The 18,126-nt window shown below is 37.2% G+C and overlaps 1 protein-coding gene across 1 annotated transcript in view; it reads right to left on the minus strand.

The window, feature by feature from the left end:
• USH2A (usherin) overlaps positions 1-18,126 on the minus strand; it is a 365,445-nt gene that overhangs the window by 99,770 nt on the left and 247,549 nt on the right. The window contains exons 42-47 of the mRNA XM_056487445.1: positions 13,959-14,293; positions 10,834-10,956; positions 8,190-8,353; positions 6,012-6,221; positions 4,466-4,668; positions 2,582-2,694 (exon numbers count right to left, since the gene is read on the minus strand). Coding sequence (XP_056343420.1) covers positions 2,582-2,694; positions 4,466-4,668; positions 6,012-6,221; positions 8,190-8,353; positions 10,834-10,956; positions 13,959-14,293 — 1,148 coding nt within the window. The remainder of the gene's footprint in view (positions 1-2,581; positions 2,695-4,465; positions 4,669-6,011; positions 6,222-8,189; positions 8,354-10,833; positions 10,957-13,958; positions 14,294-18,126) is intronic.

The raw sequence follows: 18,126 nt of genomic DNA on the forward strand, positions 1-18,126 counted from the left end.
AACCTTCCAAAGCCCCATGATACTGAACACCAAGCCAAGGAATTCACCTAACTTTTCTCCCATGGCCTTGTCTTCTTTGAGCTTTCCATTACACCCTGACCAAGGTTTCTGGTTCCCCCCAAGATGCTAAGAGCCCTCTCTTCATGAGCTCATGAAGGACTTTCCCTAGACTGCCTAGATTAGGCCATGATGTTTTCTGAGCCATCAACCTTTGAATTAAGCACACAACAGAGTTGCTGTATAACAAGGAAAAAGAGAAAGAAGAAGAGTGTTTTAAAATGGAATGAACTATTTTCCAACACACCATGAGTATTAAATCCACTACCCAAATGTTCAGTCAGTATCCACATACATTCAGTACTCACAGAACTTTCCAAACTGGGCAATAAAATACTATACTTGTCTACAGAGTCAAATCCTGAGATCCTAATTAAAAAAAAAACCTAAAAAACCTGATTTCAGTGGCACTTATTTCTACCTAAACATGGTCAATGCAACCTCTCCCCCAACAAACCCTAAATTCAGGCAAGAAACATAACAAAGCAGAACCTGACTTAGGACTTCAGGATTGAGTCCCACACTGTTTTCTATTTGAAGTTTGGCATTATAAAATAATTATATCAGGACTGTGACCTTTTGTGCCAAGTTTCAGCCTGAAGCTGAGTTATTAAGTGTAAGGGGTGGGAAAGTAAGGTATTTATAATGGCTCTGGTGGTATAACCTTCATTAGAACAGTGTGGCTGGAGCTATCAGAAAGACTTCTAAGTTGGTGGGTGAAATTATAATTTCTGTCATGTAGCACCTTGAGGCAAATTTTAAAACAATTATTTGAGAATGCTACAAAGACATTATCCTACAGCATTCTCATCAATAATACAGCCCCCCAAACTGATTCAGAAGAGGGGAAAACGCCATGATTCCAATTAAAGACAATAAACTGCACAGGCTTTATTATATCTCAGGTATCCTATGAGTTTATACTCTAGAAATGCCTTTTTTCACTCTCTGATGACAGATATGTATTAAAATGTCCTCCTGTCCACACAAACTTGGCTTTCTTTCCCAAGCTTTTTCTTTTACGGAGGATAAATAAGCAAAATTCATATTCAGCCCAGCACCTGCCAAGGCTGTCAGCTGTAGTGTTTGTCATATTTCAATCAAAGCTGAAGCCAGCCAGTCATTTTTATACTGCACAATCCCTACATACTCGAGGACCAGAATTAATGAATTAGCTATTGATTAAATTCCACTCTAGCAAATCCACCGTGGCAAATAAATGAACTACCCGGGGCACATGTAGGCCACGGCCAGACATGTCCGGGCAATCGATCAGTAGTTAGTATTCTTTTGGGATATAAGAACAGCTGATGATAATATGACATGTAGGAAAAGGCAGTGTAGGAACAGAGTCTGTTTCTGGCTGAGCAGATTATAAAGTAGGAAGGCATTTTTTTGATCCTTTTGCATTCATGTGTTATGACATATTTAGTCTATATATAATAGCAGGAACATGCATAAGTGTTTGCAGCACAGACAAGTACAGACAATGCAGACAAAGGCATGCATAAGTTAAAGCCAAGGGCAAAAGATGAGATCCTGAATTGAGTTCCTATCATCAAACAAGCCTTGACTGTATCTATATGTGTGACAGAAAAATAGCAAGCTTAATTTCATCCTTATACACAGACAAATGCTCAATTCAGGCAAAATATACAAACAGCAAACAGGAAGCCAAAGTCCTTAAGAGACTGGAGAAGCAATTCCATTCTGTTGGCTACTTCTAAAGGCTAAGATGTTAGATACTAGTTATTTTCAAAAGATTTTTTTTCCCTTTGATGGAAGAAACAATGCTAATGAGCATATTCCAGGAGAAGTGTAAAAATCACAGGAACGGTAACACAAACACAGGAGGTTAACTGCTTTAGTGTTGGTGTAATTCTGAAAAATGTGTTTGCAAGTTGAGTTTTACTTTGCCTTTGGAAGATATTAACTCCCAAAGAATCACTGTATAAGTTATTATTTGGCTGCTTCTAAGGACTGCAAATTTGATGCTGCATTTACAATTAAGAAGTTCACCCATGCCTGTGGATGTAGTGGACAGGCAGATTGCAAACAGTGGTTCAAGGAGACATAGATATGCATGCCTTTTCAGATAGCTTACTAATTCTTACTGCTGTGATAGGTGACTCTTTTTTTACCCAGAATTATTCTAAGTTTCCATTATCAGCATCGCATTGCTCCCTGAACATTAATCTTCCTCTTCTTAACTGACAGCAGAATGTGATAATTTTCATTCCACCACACTTCTTCTCTTAACTATTTCCACTTATGCCTTATTTATTATCACAGCACAGTGATACCCAAATGGGTATGTACAATCAACCAAGGGTGAGACTTCTTTGATGGATCTTTTGGTGAAAAAGCTCCAAGACCAAAGATAACAACCACTAAAAATGTTTTCGAAGTACATAGTGAATTCTTTCATGCATCTTATTCAATTTCGAGAAGACAACTTTACATTCTGGTCCCCATTCTGGCCACAAATCTGCCTGATACATGAAAGCCACCTATAGCACAGTACCTGGAGCCAGTTATGTGAATAATGGGTGCTGACAGCTGCTTTGGCTCATCTTCCACAGTGGTGATCTGGGTCCCATTGCTCCTCACGCAGGCATACACTGTGCAGGCTTCAATCTGGTGGAGAGGGACACAGGAGTCACATGCACACTCAGCTGCAGAAGTTTTTCAGCTCTGCTAGTTGTTCAGACTTTCTCTTCACACAAAATATAATTATTTTCTATTTAACAGATTCCATACAGCCAGGAAAACACTGCAGCTTTGAGATAAGTATATCTGCCAGAGATACACTGCACTGTATCACATTTTCCCACACCATTTTCAAAAGCAGGGTACATGCAGCTCCTTGGCATTAATTGCTATTTTCTATTAAATAATCACCAAAAGAGTTGCAGTGAACTTGTTTTTCTGCATGTATATGTAGACTTTGTGCTTTCATTTGAGGCCTTGAGTAAGGTTTCGCTTCCTACCATATATTCTGACATAAAAATAATTTTTCCTTAGTGTTTTCTATTCCTTCATGTTTACTCTGTAAATTAAAAGTGAGAAATGCAAATAGAAATCATATGATTTTTTATGAAAAAATGTCACAGAAATAAGTTCTTATTCCTTCAGTCCTTGGGATTAAATTAAGAGGAAAAGTAAAGGATCTTAACGTTGTTTCTGTACTGTCAATAGGGAAGTTACTCCAAATAAAAAAAACCCCATGAAAATGAAAAATAATGCTGTTATATTACCAGTGAGATGCACATGCATCCAAGACAATACTGTTTCCAGGAAAAGAAGAAAAAGAATAAAAAGAAAAAAAATTAAAGGCATCTTATTTTGGTTTTACATATCACATTGATGCAAATATAAATACTAGCACAGCAGAAGAGAAGAATAATTAACATCTCAAGCAACAGAAGGTGGCCATGGCAAATTAATATAGAGGGTCTATAAGTGAGGCAGTACACTGAATTTGCATTGTTATTGAGAAAAGATAAATGTGTTTCCAAGTGGCATTCAGAAAGTCATATGTGTATTCATGGATGGAGGTTTGCTGCTTCAGAGGGGCTGGAACATGGAAATCTGCTACTGTGTGCCTGTCTGTGATGTTTATTTATAGCATGGAGTAACTGGCTACAAATTTTCAGAATGAAGTGTATATGGTACTACTAAGTTTGTTCATATATAATAATGTAAAGCAAGCCTTCATGAAATAGACAGGAATCATTACAATTAAGTGTCAAAATCCATTTCTTGAAGAGATTAATACAAAGTCAGGATGGAAGATTTCTTTTTTTTATTATTTTTATTATTGTGTTTCTGCCCACAACATTTTGCCTTTCCCTAGAAATGTGATTGGAGAGGCAAAGAGAGAAAAAGGGAAAAGCAAAGAAAAAATGTTGCACATATTAAGACAATAGAAAGTACTGCAATGATTTCAGAGATCAGCTCTGCTGCCTCCTCAAAAGGATAAGGAAAAACAATTGATAATAAGGTGTCAAATGCAACATCATTATTTTACTGTACAGATACATCATACATGCTTGATGTTTCTTAAACAATTGCAATTTTCTTTTAATGAGTAGGAGTAGAATCTTTGCCTATTTGTAATATATGTAGGGGCTTTGCTAATGCTGAAGTGCAGAGCATTTGGGGGAAAGTAAATGGAGTTTTGAGACTTTGAAAAAAGAGAATGGAAATTTGTGATGAAAAGTGTATACAAACCAAAATTAGCTAAAAATAAATATATTCCTTGTATGGATATGCACACAAGCATCAGTGCAAACACATGTCCATGTGTGTAAGGAAATTTATGAAACAATACTCTTCATGGAAATCCAAGTAGAAGTAAATAAGTAAAATTAAAGTACATCACACAACCCAGAAAATATATCCTAACCTGTATATCATAGACGGTGAAGGGAGACAAATCTGCCAAAAGCAAGGATCCCGGCTGGCTCGTTCCAGTCCTGTACTGCTGGTTATTTACATAGACAGAGTAGCCTGTGACAACACCATTCGGGTTTGAAGGCGATGTCCAGATGACACGTACAGCTGTACTGTTGATGATGACAACCTCTGGAGGGAACATGCCCTCAGGCTCTAGAAATAAAGGAAGAAACTGAATAAACTCCAGCTGTCTCTGCAAAAGCACTTGTTTAACCAAATGCAGATTAGTATTTAGGTTTAGCAAAGGGTTCACTGCTTATCTGCTTTCCTCTGATGAAGTTATCACAGTCTGTAGTCTTCTGTAAATTGGCTTATTATACTCTCAGTTAGAAATCATGAGAGCTGATGGTAAAATGCTTTATACCAGCAGCACAGTGTCAATCATCAGTACTATGTGGCCAGTGAGATATGATGATAAATTACTCACCCATCTGCACTGCCAACATGCAAATATTATTTTTATGTCTCCTCAGTCCTGATTCTTCAAAAAAGAAAATAATAGAGTATTTTGCTTTTAAAGCAAAACCTGAGAGCAAAATACCTTATGTCTGATGGAACGTGACATTATCAGCCTTATAGATGAAGCAATATGCAATATTGCCATTATGTAAATGGTTTCAAATGTTGATTACTATAGGTAATGATGAAGTCTAACATTTATTTAAAAAAAAAGAAAAAAACCCAACACCTTCCTTAGCGTTAAATTACATAATTATCTAAGCATGTCAGAAATAACCATGCAAAGGCCTATTTTTATCATAAGAACCCATCTTTACCAGTTGAAAAATTGCCCTTACCATCAATTCTATTTTATAAACAAAAGGTGCTGACCTTTGGCATGAGAAAGGAAATGGAATCCTCCCTTAAAGTGCTTTGCTAATGACCTGGAACACTTGCTTCTGAGGTAATGATATTATAATGTTTATAATGAGACTTTATAAAGCAAAAAGATTAGAAAGACCATTCCAAACACATTTCAGATGCACAATTTTTTTTATTATTATTTTATCCTCAACCTCCACCCCCAGCTCTGCATTTGCCCACTGGCATAGAAATGAACTCATAAAGAACTTTCTTGGAGGCTGAACTTGCACCCAGAGTTTCTAAAGACTCAGGAAAGGCCCTGTGTACAACTGTCATGTCAAAAGCACGTCGCTTCACAGAGCAAATCTTTTAAAAAACCCATTAATTGTTTCTAAATTCCACCATTTATTGATATGAACTCAGTTCCAAACTTAGTGCACCAAGACAGGAATATGCAGGAGAAGATGAGAACAAACTGGGTTAATATCTGCTATTAGAGCTTTTGCTTGTCTCAGTGGGACCATTTATTGATCTACCACACGATGACAACCAGCACTTAAGCATTTTAATGTTTTAGACCTTTTTCCTTTTATACCGGAAATTTCATAATGGAAGGATGACTGATCTCAACCCTAACAAAAATCAATCAATCTCATTCTCAGATTTTAAGCCTGCATTCACTGCTAACCAACCTCCATCTGAGGTAGTCACATGCACAACTTCACTGTTGATGCTGTGGACTCCGTTAAAAACTTGAGAAAATATCTCATACTCTGTGTTGGGCTGCAAATCATCTATGATTACAGAGTTCACATCAGGCTGGATCCTCAGAGATCTTCTCTCATCAGTAGAATTCAAGAAGAGGGTGTAGTAAACAACATCTCCTTGCAAATCCTGCAGTGCTAGGAAAAGAAAGGAAAAACATTGGGACATCAACTAGGAAATTTTCAGTCAGCAGGTTTCTTACCAACAACATTCATTACGAAGAGTAAACCAAATTTTATGCAGACCATCTTATTTAAAAAAAAAGGAAAGATTCCATCAAGTGCCTCCAACGTCACGCTTTTGAGGTGTGATGCAGACTGCTCTCCCTGATTTGTCAAAATCATTGATGGCTCATCATCCTTCCTGACACTGGAGAAAGCTTTCTTTCTCTAGACATCCCCATGAAGACAATGGAATATACAAATTAATAGGTAAACCCACTGCAAGCAGTGGTGTGCAGGCCTTTTTCTCCTTCCCTTCAAAAAACACTTCCCAGAGCCCACTCCAATCCTGTGTTATTCCTCTAGCCATGAAGAAAGGACCTGTGCCTATGCCATAAATCCCAGTGACATTCAGCTTTACCCAGATGGCATTTTGGCCATTCACAGTACAGTGAGAAGCTTTGTGAGGTTGTTTCAGAACAAGCACGGGCACATCATCTACATGTAAAGCTGTAAGACACTCAGAAGCATTATACACACAGGGCAAACCCCCAAATCCTCACATTTCTTTCTAAAATGTATTTTACCCAGCACTAACTTCCCCAGAGAAAGGCAGAAAAAACAGTACAATTTTCTGGCTACACAGGGAAGGTTATTCACTGGTCTGAGCTGATGGATAATCACAGATTCCAGGCAGTCTTCTCTATTTCAGTGATTCAGATGTCATCTGTTATCTTATCTGTCCTTTGTCATACAGCTTAAGTTCAGGTCTGACTAAATGCAACTGCTTTTCCACTAGGCATTGAGATGAAAAGCATAATTATGATGAAAATTGTAAGCACTAACACAAAAATCTTGAAATGACACACCATACTACTGAACAGGACTCAGCTCACTGGGATGGAGCACTGATAAAAGCCAAAAGCATCTTTTCAGACTTCATAATATAAAGGTTTGTCATCTAAACTCTTAATCAAGAATGATACTCTATTTTTAAGTGGTACTGGTACAAGGCCTAAATCCTTAGAAGTCAGAAACTTTTAGCAGGGAAAGACAGCAAAGCAACTTGTATTGAGGGCTCCCAAGTTCCCATAGGAAACAAAAAACTAATATAAAAACTAATATTATGAAAAAGAATGAAACACTGATATACAAAATAGTTAATGTACTTATTTGTTACATAAGAAATAATAAAATATTATAAGGTTTTCAAATAATGAATGGCCTTGTCTTGGTATTTAACTTCTATATTCACAAACATATATGGAGGAAATTTCTAAGATATGAATGAAAATAAAACCAGATTGCATTACCTACATCTAGAAGGTCAGGGGTTTAGATTACTAAGGTAATGAAACTTCAGTGAGCTGCTTCAGATCTATTACATTTGTCAGTTTTTATAAGCATGCTTACTTCAGGCATGCAATTATAAAATAAAGAGACTACATTTGTTGCAATTCAGCATCCAGTCCTTACAATATCATTTGCATTTAAGTCATGAAGAAATTCCCCACTGCTGTATTAACAAACCAACTAGAGAAATTGGCTAAATTCATTTTAAGGAGCAGAGCATAAAGAAAGAAAAAAGGGAATCTTCTCATCGTGAAGGAACGTAGATGTAAATTTTTATATAAAGAGGTGAAATAGGCCACAAAGACAACAGTATTTTGTGTAGTACTGCTTTATACACATCTCATGAGTTTGCATTAATTGTTTCTTAATTTTCACTATTCTCATTGTGCAGGAAGAGCATATAGTAAATACTAACTTGACTGAGAAAGAGCAGAACGTGCACGTATTTTTCCCTATTTCTTTCCTTTCAAGGACATTTAGGTATATTATAAATCAAGGCAAGGACTGTGTTTCCTCTGAGAGCAAGGCAGGCCATGGTAAGTGATGGCAGGTTAACATCTAGTTACTGGGATAAATACTAAGCACACTTACTTGGTTTTGACCATTCCACTTCCACAGCAGTGTGATTAACAGCACGTGCAAGGAGGACACTTCCTTTCTCTGGTAATCCTGCTAATGTAGTAGCTATCACTTCTTCACTTGATGTATATCCCACCTCATTGTGCACTATGAGCTTGTACTCGTATGTTGTGTACCTAAGACATTTTAAAAATAATTAAATGGAATGAAAAACGCAGACATTGAAAATATTGGCTGTAAACCTACTGCCTGTGCCAAAGTTTTGTTGTTTCTTTCCCCCCTGCATAAAAATTCATCTCTATGGTATGCACCAATGAAAACCTCATAAGAGGCATCTATTTTGTGGAAATTATTCAGCACGATTAACACGGTAACAAAAATAAAACACATTATTTCACTTCCTCATAGTTGTAGCTTCTGAGGTGTTGAGAGATTATAGCTCAATTCAATATGTAATTACAGCAGTGGCAACCTGCCAAAATTTGGATCAGAATTTAATCAAATGAGGCTTTTTTCCTCTTTTGGGAAACCCATTGATTTTAACTTGCAGTCTCGTTTGTAAAAGGGATTCACCATACAGTCAGGACTCTTCTACTACAAAAACATCCCAAAAAAGGCACCTAGCAGTTCAAACTCATTTAATAAAGTAATTTTCCTCAGAACTGTGCATATTCCAGTCACACAGATTTATTAAAAAACTACATGTGTATTTAGTAAACCAAGTGACTGTTGTGCCATCATTTCTTTCCTATAGCAAAAGCCATATTAATGTACTTTAAGTGGGATTTCATAATCTCAGATTTAATTTTCTCATTAAAAGCATCACTCAAACTGCACAAAGCCAGAAACTCAGGATCATCATGTACAAATTTTCACTGAAGTGGGATAAATGTCTACAGATGGCATACAATAAATGCCTAGTATTTAGAGATTTTAGTAATAAATTCCCACAGTGTATAGATACTTTACTTTTTATATTTATTTTAGATGCTTTACTATAACACCCTGATTTTTAAAAGAGCTAGGCTTTAGCAGTCCCATTGAGAAGAAAGCAAAATAATGGGAACTCAGTAGTTGCAGCTCTATGCATTGACAAACAGGGAAAATATACAAAACACATCTTATTTTTCTCTCTACATCTTCTGTCACTTGCAAACTTTTAGGTTTTTCTTGGACATTGTAGCACACAATAAAATTGGAAAAGAAAGGACTCAAGTCTTGCAATTTACTGATGAGAATTTGTGATTCATTTTTTTTCAACAATGAAAATAAAATGAGTTTTTTGTAGCCTATTAGAAATGAAGAAACCATCTGACAAGATCAGTAATTCTGATACATGCTTAAAGTATGACAAATAAAAGTAAATGCTGATATATGAATTTGTTTTTGGGAAAAAAAAGGCTTGAATCTCTCCACAGCATCTCCTCTCCAGCCACAAACTCATCCTGAGTTGTTGCAAAAATAGCTGCAGGTTGCAGAACCTTCCCCAGGAGAAGTGTTCAGGTGTGTCCAAGGGCTAGGCACACCTTTTTGGCCATAGCTCATTCAGCCCAAAATGTCATGGTGCCTAATGACTGGTCACTGAAACTCTGACTGAAGGTTTTGCCAACATAACTGCAACACACATTAAAGTATGCTACACCACTAAAATATGCAAAGCTAAAACCAAAGGTAAGTCTGTGCAGACTTTCAGGCGTGGCTGAGAGAAAGAAATGGACACTTGGGCAGGATTGGTACAAGAACAGCTCTGTGAGCAGCTACTGCAACAGATGGAAATGAGCACTGACTTCCAGCAAGCAGGCAGAGCAGGCAAGAGTCAGTAGCCACCAGGTTGCTTCAGTGTGTCTCTGACAGGAGCAGAGGTGAGGTTCTCCTGATTCCCATTGTGCTCAGGGATGCTCACACAATTTTTACAGAAGCAGAAGGAAAGCAGAGATATTTCAGGGTCAGTGATTTACATGGAGTTCTCAAAAAGCACACAGAACACACACACCCTGAAACCATCCATGAGGGTTTTCCTGACACTTTACCTACAAAAACCCAGTGCACAATCCATGTTGTATCTTCCATTACAATTTCTTCTTTTGTGTGTTTTGTCTTAAGAAGAAATAGCCTTGACTTCAGGATGCAGAAACTAAGGTTGATCAAGAGTAAATGTCTTGCTCTACCCCACAGATCTGTTACATACTGAGGAACAGAGCACACACTCCATTCCCTCACTCTAAACACCCTGCACTTAATGGTGATGCAGCTAACACAACAAAATCAGGTAAAAAAGAGCATTGCTGAGAACAATTTTCAGATGTTTCCCTCAAACATGCATTCTGCTTGTGCTAGAATTCTGACAACACGCAAATCTACAACATCTGTACACATAAATCTAAATGGTTTGATTGCATGAGCATATTGATGCTAAAACTTCATGAGATTTTTATTTCCATTTGTTTTTCGAAGCAAAACAATGCACGAGTCAAGAATGACAGACTAATAATAAATCCCTTCATATTAGAATGATTAACACCAAAGATGATGACAAAAAATATTTCATTACATAATTAATATGTTCACTACATAAAGACACAAGAAATACTTTGAACTATTAAACATACACTATACAAAATGCCAGCATTTGTTTTTATAGTTTTTGTAATCTCACCTGCTAAGACCCTTATCTTCATAAAACCACTGAGTTCCTGAGTAAATATTGTGCCACAGATTTAAATCTTCAGGGGGATTTGACGCAAGTGGTTGCTGGATTTTACGTCTCAGGAGCTCATATCTAACACAAAAGACAAGCAGAACACCAGGATTATCTCAACTAATGTTATTACATAAAAAAAAAAAAAAAAAAAAAAAAAAAAAGAACCCAACCAGGTCTTTTTTAAAGCCACACATTATTTTGTTTTTACAGCTGTGAACTTCCTGAGATAAATATTCTTTTTAATGCTTTGTGATTTAAAATATTCAATTACTTTAAAAAAAAAGAAACAACTTTGAAAAAGGAAAATGAAGCATTTCAACTTAAAAAACCCCCCTAGTTTAATCAATGATTTATGGATTTTAAACTTTGTGGTTATCAAGAGCAGGTCCAAATAGCCCATAACAGTGTCTTATGCAGACTTGCATGACAAGCACAGGTTGCTCCAGAACATGAAATTTTTATGTCTCTTCCTTGCAAATGTACTGAAACAAAGAGCACTGCTATTATAGTTTTATTATTAGTAGTACCTTAAGTGTGCCTTTGTACTTAACGTGTTTGCAAATAACCACAGTGTAAATTCCAACAGATAATAGGCACAGAATGAGTTAACTGTTCCAGCCATCTGTAGACCTTAGCAAGGCACCTTTGTGTTTGGGAAGAAATTCATGATGTGCACTTGAAAGATCAAACTATTTCATCCTGTTTTTAATTGGTATCTGAAGCAGTATTCCTGTCTCTGTTCCAAACAGCAGGTCAGCCAAAGCCCATCTTTCATCAGGTCAGCCATGAGACTGCCTGATTTGGAAAACATGCTTTCCACTCAGGCTGCATCACACCCTCTCCATCATCCTTCATACAAAACCTTTATGGAATTTAACAAAAATCAACACAAACTAAAGGGGATAATATTATAGTTTGCATTTCCTAATAATTCTAGGGATTACAAAGGAAACTGCACTCTAAAGAAAACAAAATTAGATTTGTTCAAAATCTTTAGGATTATTACTCTTTATTACATTCCACAGGACTGTTTAATTTATTCTTTCAATAATTGTTTCAGTTTGATACCCCAGCAAATTAGGGTCATATGCATGTATAGTCACTTAAATATATAACTTGATTTTCCTAAGTGCTGAGCTGCTCTGTTTCATCTTGTCCCTGCATTCCATTCTGCTAAATTCCAGACAAAAGTCCATGAATACTCAGGCAGATTTTAAACACTCTCATTTTAAATGCACATTTGAAAATGTTTCCATGTTTAATTGTTCTGCAGAATACCTTGATGTGGGTCACCATGTTTGTAATAATCATGCTGACCAAGGGCTTTGTGTGTAATTTGACACTTCTTAAAGTTAAGATCATCTCCAGTCTGATAAGGACATGTTGGACAATACCACCCCAGATTTGAGACCCTGAATGAAGAGGTATTTAACAGGCACTGCATACAGTGATTTAGTGTTGCTTCAAAACCAGAAATCAACTGAGATGCTCTTATGAGAGATCTGACACTTCCTGTGCTCTGCAGCAGCTGGGGAGTACATGCATAACTTCCAACAACTTTTGCTCTTGAGTTCAGGGAATAATCCTCAACAGGTACAAGTAAACATTGTGCCACTTAGTGATGCCAAACTGAATTACTGCAGAAGTTCGGATTGTAACTTCAGAAATTAAATAGCAAAAACTAATTAAACTCCAACTCTGTCAAAAAAATCAGATGACTTTATAACAAGAACAGCTCTCACATGAGTGGTTCATCAGTATCAACCCAAAGACAGATCATTACAGCTTTAAAAGAAACCATCCTGGCATATTCTGTCCAATATATTTCATAGACAAGTCTTGAAAAATATCAAATCTTTTTGAACACTGAGTGGCGATCATGTGTAAATCACCCCCACTGGCAGCTGCTGCTGCTACTCTGCTTGCTGCAGACTTCTTGTTCCATCATGCTGTACAGAGCAGCTGCTTCAGTAGTTGTTCTTGTTGAGGGCAGCATGGCACACCACGAAAGAAATGAAATCTGCAGATGTAGGTCGTGCTGAATTACTTCAATAATCTATGGTAAAATGGTCATGTTGTTAACCCCAGAATAACAGACACTGCTTTTCTGAAACTTCAAATTTTACTGTAGAGCAATCATCATTTCATTCAGTTGTAGTGTGCCCTAATTAAGCCTGAAGAAAAAGTCAAGCTACTGTGCTGTAATAACAGACGCAACTGAAACGGCATTACACGATAATTATTGAACCATCAGTGTGCCTAGAAGAGAGCTACTAACCAGAACATATGGGGTACAGAGCTCTAATGCCATGCACAATGTTTCACCATACCTTAAAGCACTAGAATGAAAGATTTGACACTTTTTATTGTGTATATATAAAGATATGTTTGTATTTTTAAACCTTTAAGCACTCAAATCCTTATTTTTTAATGTATATCTACACATACACATGCTCACTATTCAACATTCAAGTCAAGATTTCCATTTCACTCCAGACAAATCTCAGAGGAAATTCCTTTCTTTGGCTGCTGTGGTAAAACCCAGTCTGCTATACCCAGCACTTCCTTGCATTTCCTATTTTGGCTATGCCCTCACACTTCTCACACTTTAACTTTCATTTTTCTCATGCACTGTCTCATTTAAAATATATTCATCACTTAATTTTTGAAGATTATTTTATATCATCATACTTCCAAATGGCCACTTTCTCTTCATGTGAAATAACTCAGAGTACTGAGAATATTGGATGTGTTAATTACTCTTGTTTGCAGAGATCTCTTCTTTTTCTCATAGTTTTATTGGTGGAACTTGTTGCCTGAACTCATCACCAAAAAGTTTCTGCAGCCCAAGCCACTTATGACTTTGCTCCTTTTGGTTTTCAGACAGTATAGATCTGAGACCTAGAGCCTTCCAGCACAGACAATACACTTGCCCTGAATAATCCTGACTCTTCTCTGAGCCCTAAAGAGGAATTTTTAAAAATCCAAAATGATGGGATCACACGCCAAAATCTGCATCACTCAGAATTTTCTGAGTCAGATTTAGGTAAGGAGAAGCTGCTCTCTCAGTCTCAGCTTACCTCAGATGGGGACCATTGGGCCTTAGAGGTGGCTGCCAAGAGACGGCGATAAAGGAATCGCTGATGGGAGTCACGGACAAGGGACTGACACTCTGAGGAACTGTCGAGGGTGTGGTCACCCTGGTGGGCAAACTCTCTGTGCAGCCTCCTAGAAAGCCATCCCCTCCAGTGCAGGCTATCACTGTGACTGAGTAGTTGGTGTAGGGCACCAGGTTGGTGACCAAATGGCTCAGCCTGGAGGAAGGGTTCCCAGCCATGACAATGCGAGGGTCAGGCATGCGGATCTCATAGTTCAGGATTTCTCCATTCGGAATCAGAGGGGGCTTCCAGGACACCTGAAGGAGGAGGAAAATAAAATTAAAATAACTTTTTAATGTTTTGTTTTTTTTACAGGCTTCTCACAGTCACATTGCACAGACACATCATGCTACAGATGGACACATGCGAGGTCTGAAGATGTTCTTTTCCATCAAAACAGACTTTTATTTTTAAAGGAAAACCAGTTAGAAATCTAATCTTTGATTTTAGTGAGGTCCACAGTAACAGCTGGAGCTATTGAAAAATATTATTTTGCTTTACCAGTAAAATGTGAATGCATCACTCAAAATTCCACATCACTCAAAATTCCATGAGATGATCAGGTGCACTAGCAGAAGAACAACACTTATCAGAAGTATCACTGTCACTTATTTTCTTAGGGTGTATTACCTGGCATGCTCGACTACCAGTGGCAGAGTAAAGAAAAATTTTACTTAGTGCTGCCACAATTTTCAAAATTATGTAACTGCATTAGCTCCTATAAAAAAATAGATTTTTCTGCAGGTTTTCCCTTTTATTTTTAATTAACATATTACACTGGTAAGTATCAGACAAAGAACAGGGACAATTTTTCATTTTAAGTACTATAAAATTATACTGACAAAACTTTATCACAGAAAGATGGGAAGCTACATACAGAATTCATGTTTTTTGTAGATTTATATACATACATACATATATATACATATATACATACTGCTACTCTTACTGTGGTTTTGTTCTTATTGAACTGAGGTTAGGTGAGATTTTTAAAGGGAAGTTTAAAAGGGGAGGTTTTTGATAGCACATTCATATATATATTTATTCTTATCAGCTCCACTGAAAAATCATACTCAAATAATTGCACTTTAAAGTGCAGGGATGTTCTAAATTTTTTTAAAGGCTTTTTGCCATGGTATCATGACAGAGGGGCCTTCAGACTGGCACAACAAGGACAGGCAACTTAACATGTATTCAGAATCTCAGTTTCATATAGGTAGTGTAAAAGCATCTATCAATACTCATTTCCCTAGAAATCCCAGTGCAGGAAGCATGCAAGCTTTGCTTTGCTCTGGCACTGTTTTCCTTGCCATTTACCCACTCATCTATAACAATTGCTGTCTCTTTTCCTCCCAAGCACAAGATAATTAAGGATTGAATCCAACATAAAAAAGAAAATAGAAATGTAGGAAAGCCTAGATATGCCTGAAACCTAGGTATATGCCTAAAACCTAGGTAAAACAAAGAAAATACTGAAGTGTTAAATAGTAATACCACAATACTTTAGTTTCAGTTAATTTGTACTTTTTCCTTAATTCTCCGAGTCTCCAAAATAAGTGTCTTTAAAAATGTGTATGTACAATTACATACAGCCATGGAAACAGAGAAGCTTGATTTATAAACTGATTTTTTCTAAAATGGGATTACAAAATGCTATATTTTAGGTGCAGAAGGACCTCTCAGGCCATCAGACTTGTAAGAAAGCTGGCAGCAAAGTGCTGGAGAAAGCTGAAGGATTTTGATAACAGATTCTGGAATACTATTAAACAGAGTATTAAGAGACAGGGTGATCTTCAGTAAAGACAGCAAAACCAAGATTATTGGTGCCCACATAGGAAAGGCTTAGCTCTGGCTAATTATCAAATGCTGTATTCACATTTCGGTTGCTTCTGGCCCCAAATCATGTTTGAACAAATAAAGAAAAAGCTACTGACAAAGCAATGCAAAATTTCACACAAGGTAGGAATTGAGTCTGCACCATTCTCACAGCCATTGAGCAGAGCTCACTTTTTGAAGTATTTCATGTGATCTAGTGATAAGCTTAGGAAACAGAAGAATGGATAATTAGCACAGACAACTGAAAAAGTTTTCAAGTACAAGTATGTGCTGGTTTTGGCTGGGAAGAGTTAACTTCATAGTAGAATGGGGTTAGTATGGGGGTGTTTCAGATTTGTGCTGAAAACAGTGTTGGTAACAAAGGGATATTTTTGTTATTGCTGAGCAGCACCTACAAAGGGTCAAGGGCTTTTCAGCCTCTCATCCCAGGAACAGAGCAAGAGGCAAGAGACACAAGTAGAAACAAGGGAAGAAAATGCAAAGAAAAGTGATGCACAGTCAGAAACTGGAAGACTGAAATTCAGGCTGTAAAATTCTTGAAAATGCAGGGATGAAGTACCTATCCTGAAATTCTGTCTTGGTGAAGACAACATATTTGACATCTTAATATTAATAAAGCAAATCCTTCAGTATTGATGAAAAAAGCCTTCTTGTTGCTTAATACAAAGTGGCTTCTAATAAAAGAACTGCATGCAAACTGCTTAGAGAAATACTTAGTACTATACACCCAGAAGACATAATTGTCTCAAAACATTTACTTTGTACCAAAAGGTATTTCCTGGAAGAGAGGATGACTTATTTTCTAATAACATTTAATTTTTGATGACTAACTTCTATGTCCAAACCTAAAAAATCATTCTAATACAAGATGTGCAAGATTCACCATACCCTGTAACCCCTTCACATAAAGGAACAGATTAATCCCATGGCAGGAGAACAGAGGCTGCTCCATAACTTCAGCTCCTGAGTTTCACAGTGTGTGCACTAGCTGGTAATAACCCCTGAAAAAACTCCCAAGTGCTACTTCACAGCATTTTTTGTGCTCTAACAGGTACAGCAGCTCATACTGTAAGTAACAGATATGCTTTGTGCAGCTTACAGTGGGAAATTTCTTTACATTTAAATTTTTTTTTTTACCTAAGAGAAATACAAATCATTCTGAACAAAGTGTCTATTCAGCCAGAAGCACACACAGTGCAAATTATTTTTTTTCTGGGCACCGGTATCTCACACAAAGATAGGAAGATCTGTTGTTACTTTGGTTAATAATTTTTTAACAAAGTAATGGGATGACCATGGATACTCCCTAACCCTGCTGTGTCACTGGAGCTGCTTAGAATTACGTGTGTCACCTGAGAATGACAAGACATGCAATCCCCCACAAACATCTCCTGTCAAAGGCAAGGGACTGCCTGACCCATAAATGGAGCTGATGGAGCCAGCCTGGTTAACACACACGTGGCACTGCTGGACCTCTTCTCCTCTTGGATGTGCCAGGGTTTGAGGTAAGAGCTTGGCAAGGCATGAAAGCAGGAAAGCTCACTAGACAGGCTGTGTTGGAAGCAGTAACAGTTTGTTCATTGATTTGAAGCTCAGCCCTGAGACCATGAAAGAGGATGCCCATGAGGAAGAGAGAATAAGGTAACTACTGGGAGAGATTAACTGATTCAATGTAATGACTCTGGAAGCTTTCATTTAAAGATCAAAGGACCTTATTTTCTCCACCACAAAATTTAAAGAGACAGAAATTAGCCATTTTCCCCCCATTAAACAGTTATAACCTTGGAATTTTTTTGCTTTTTTTGACAGCAGTTGGAACCCTGCAACTTAATTCTGAGCTATCTGAGGAGAGGCATTGGCACATGTAAGCTATTTTACTGTTCAGGCCTGATTTCAACAGTTTGCTTTTAAATCAGTGTGTTTGGCTTCATTTTATTCTCATTTCTCCTAGATACTGCTTGTAACCTCTACAAACAGAATGCAATAAATACACTACTGAGAGCTTTTCACTGCTGGTCTCAAAGCACATTGTAAGTCTCAAATTGCAAATATTATTATTCCAGTTTTAGAGATAGAGAGACTAATTCCCAGACTAAATCATCTACCAGAAGGAAGCAAAACTCCAAACAAAGGCCTGCTGCCCTAATTCTGCATTCCAGCCACTGGACTATAGTCCTCTGACAACCTCCCAGCTCTCCCACAATAGCTGGGAGATTAATTTCCTCCTAAATTCTTATCTGTCTTAACAGAAATT

Source organism: Oenanthe melanoleuca, chromosome 3 (genome assembly GCF_029582105.1).
Source record: "Oenanthe melanoleuca isolate GR-GAL-2019-014 chromosome 3, OMel1.0, whole genome shotgun sequence".
Classification (NCBI taxonomy): Eukaryota; Metazoa; Chordata; class Aves; order Passeriformes; family Muscicapidae; genus Oenanthe; species Oenanthe melanoleuca.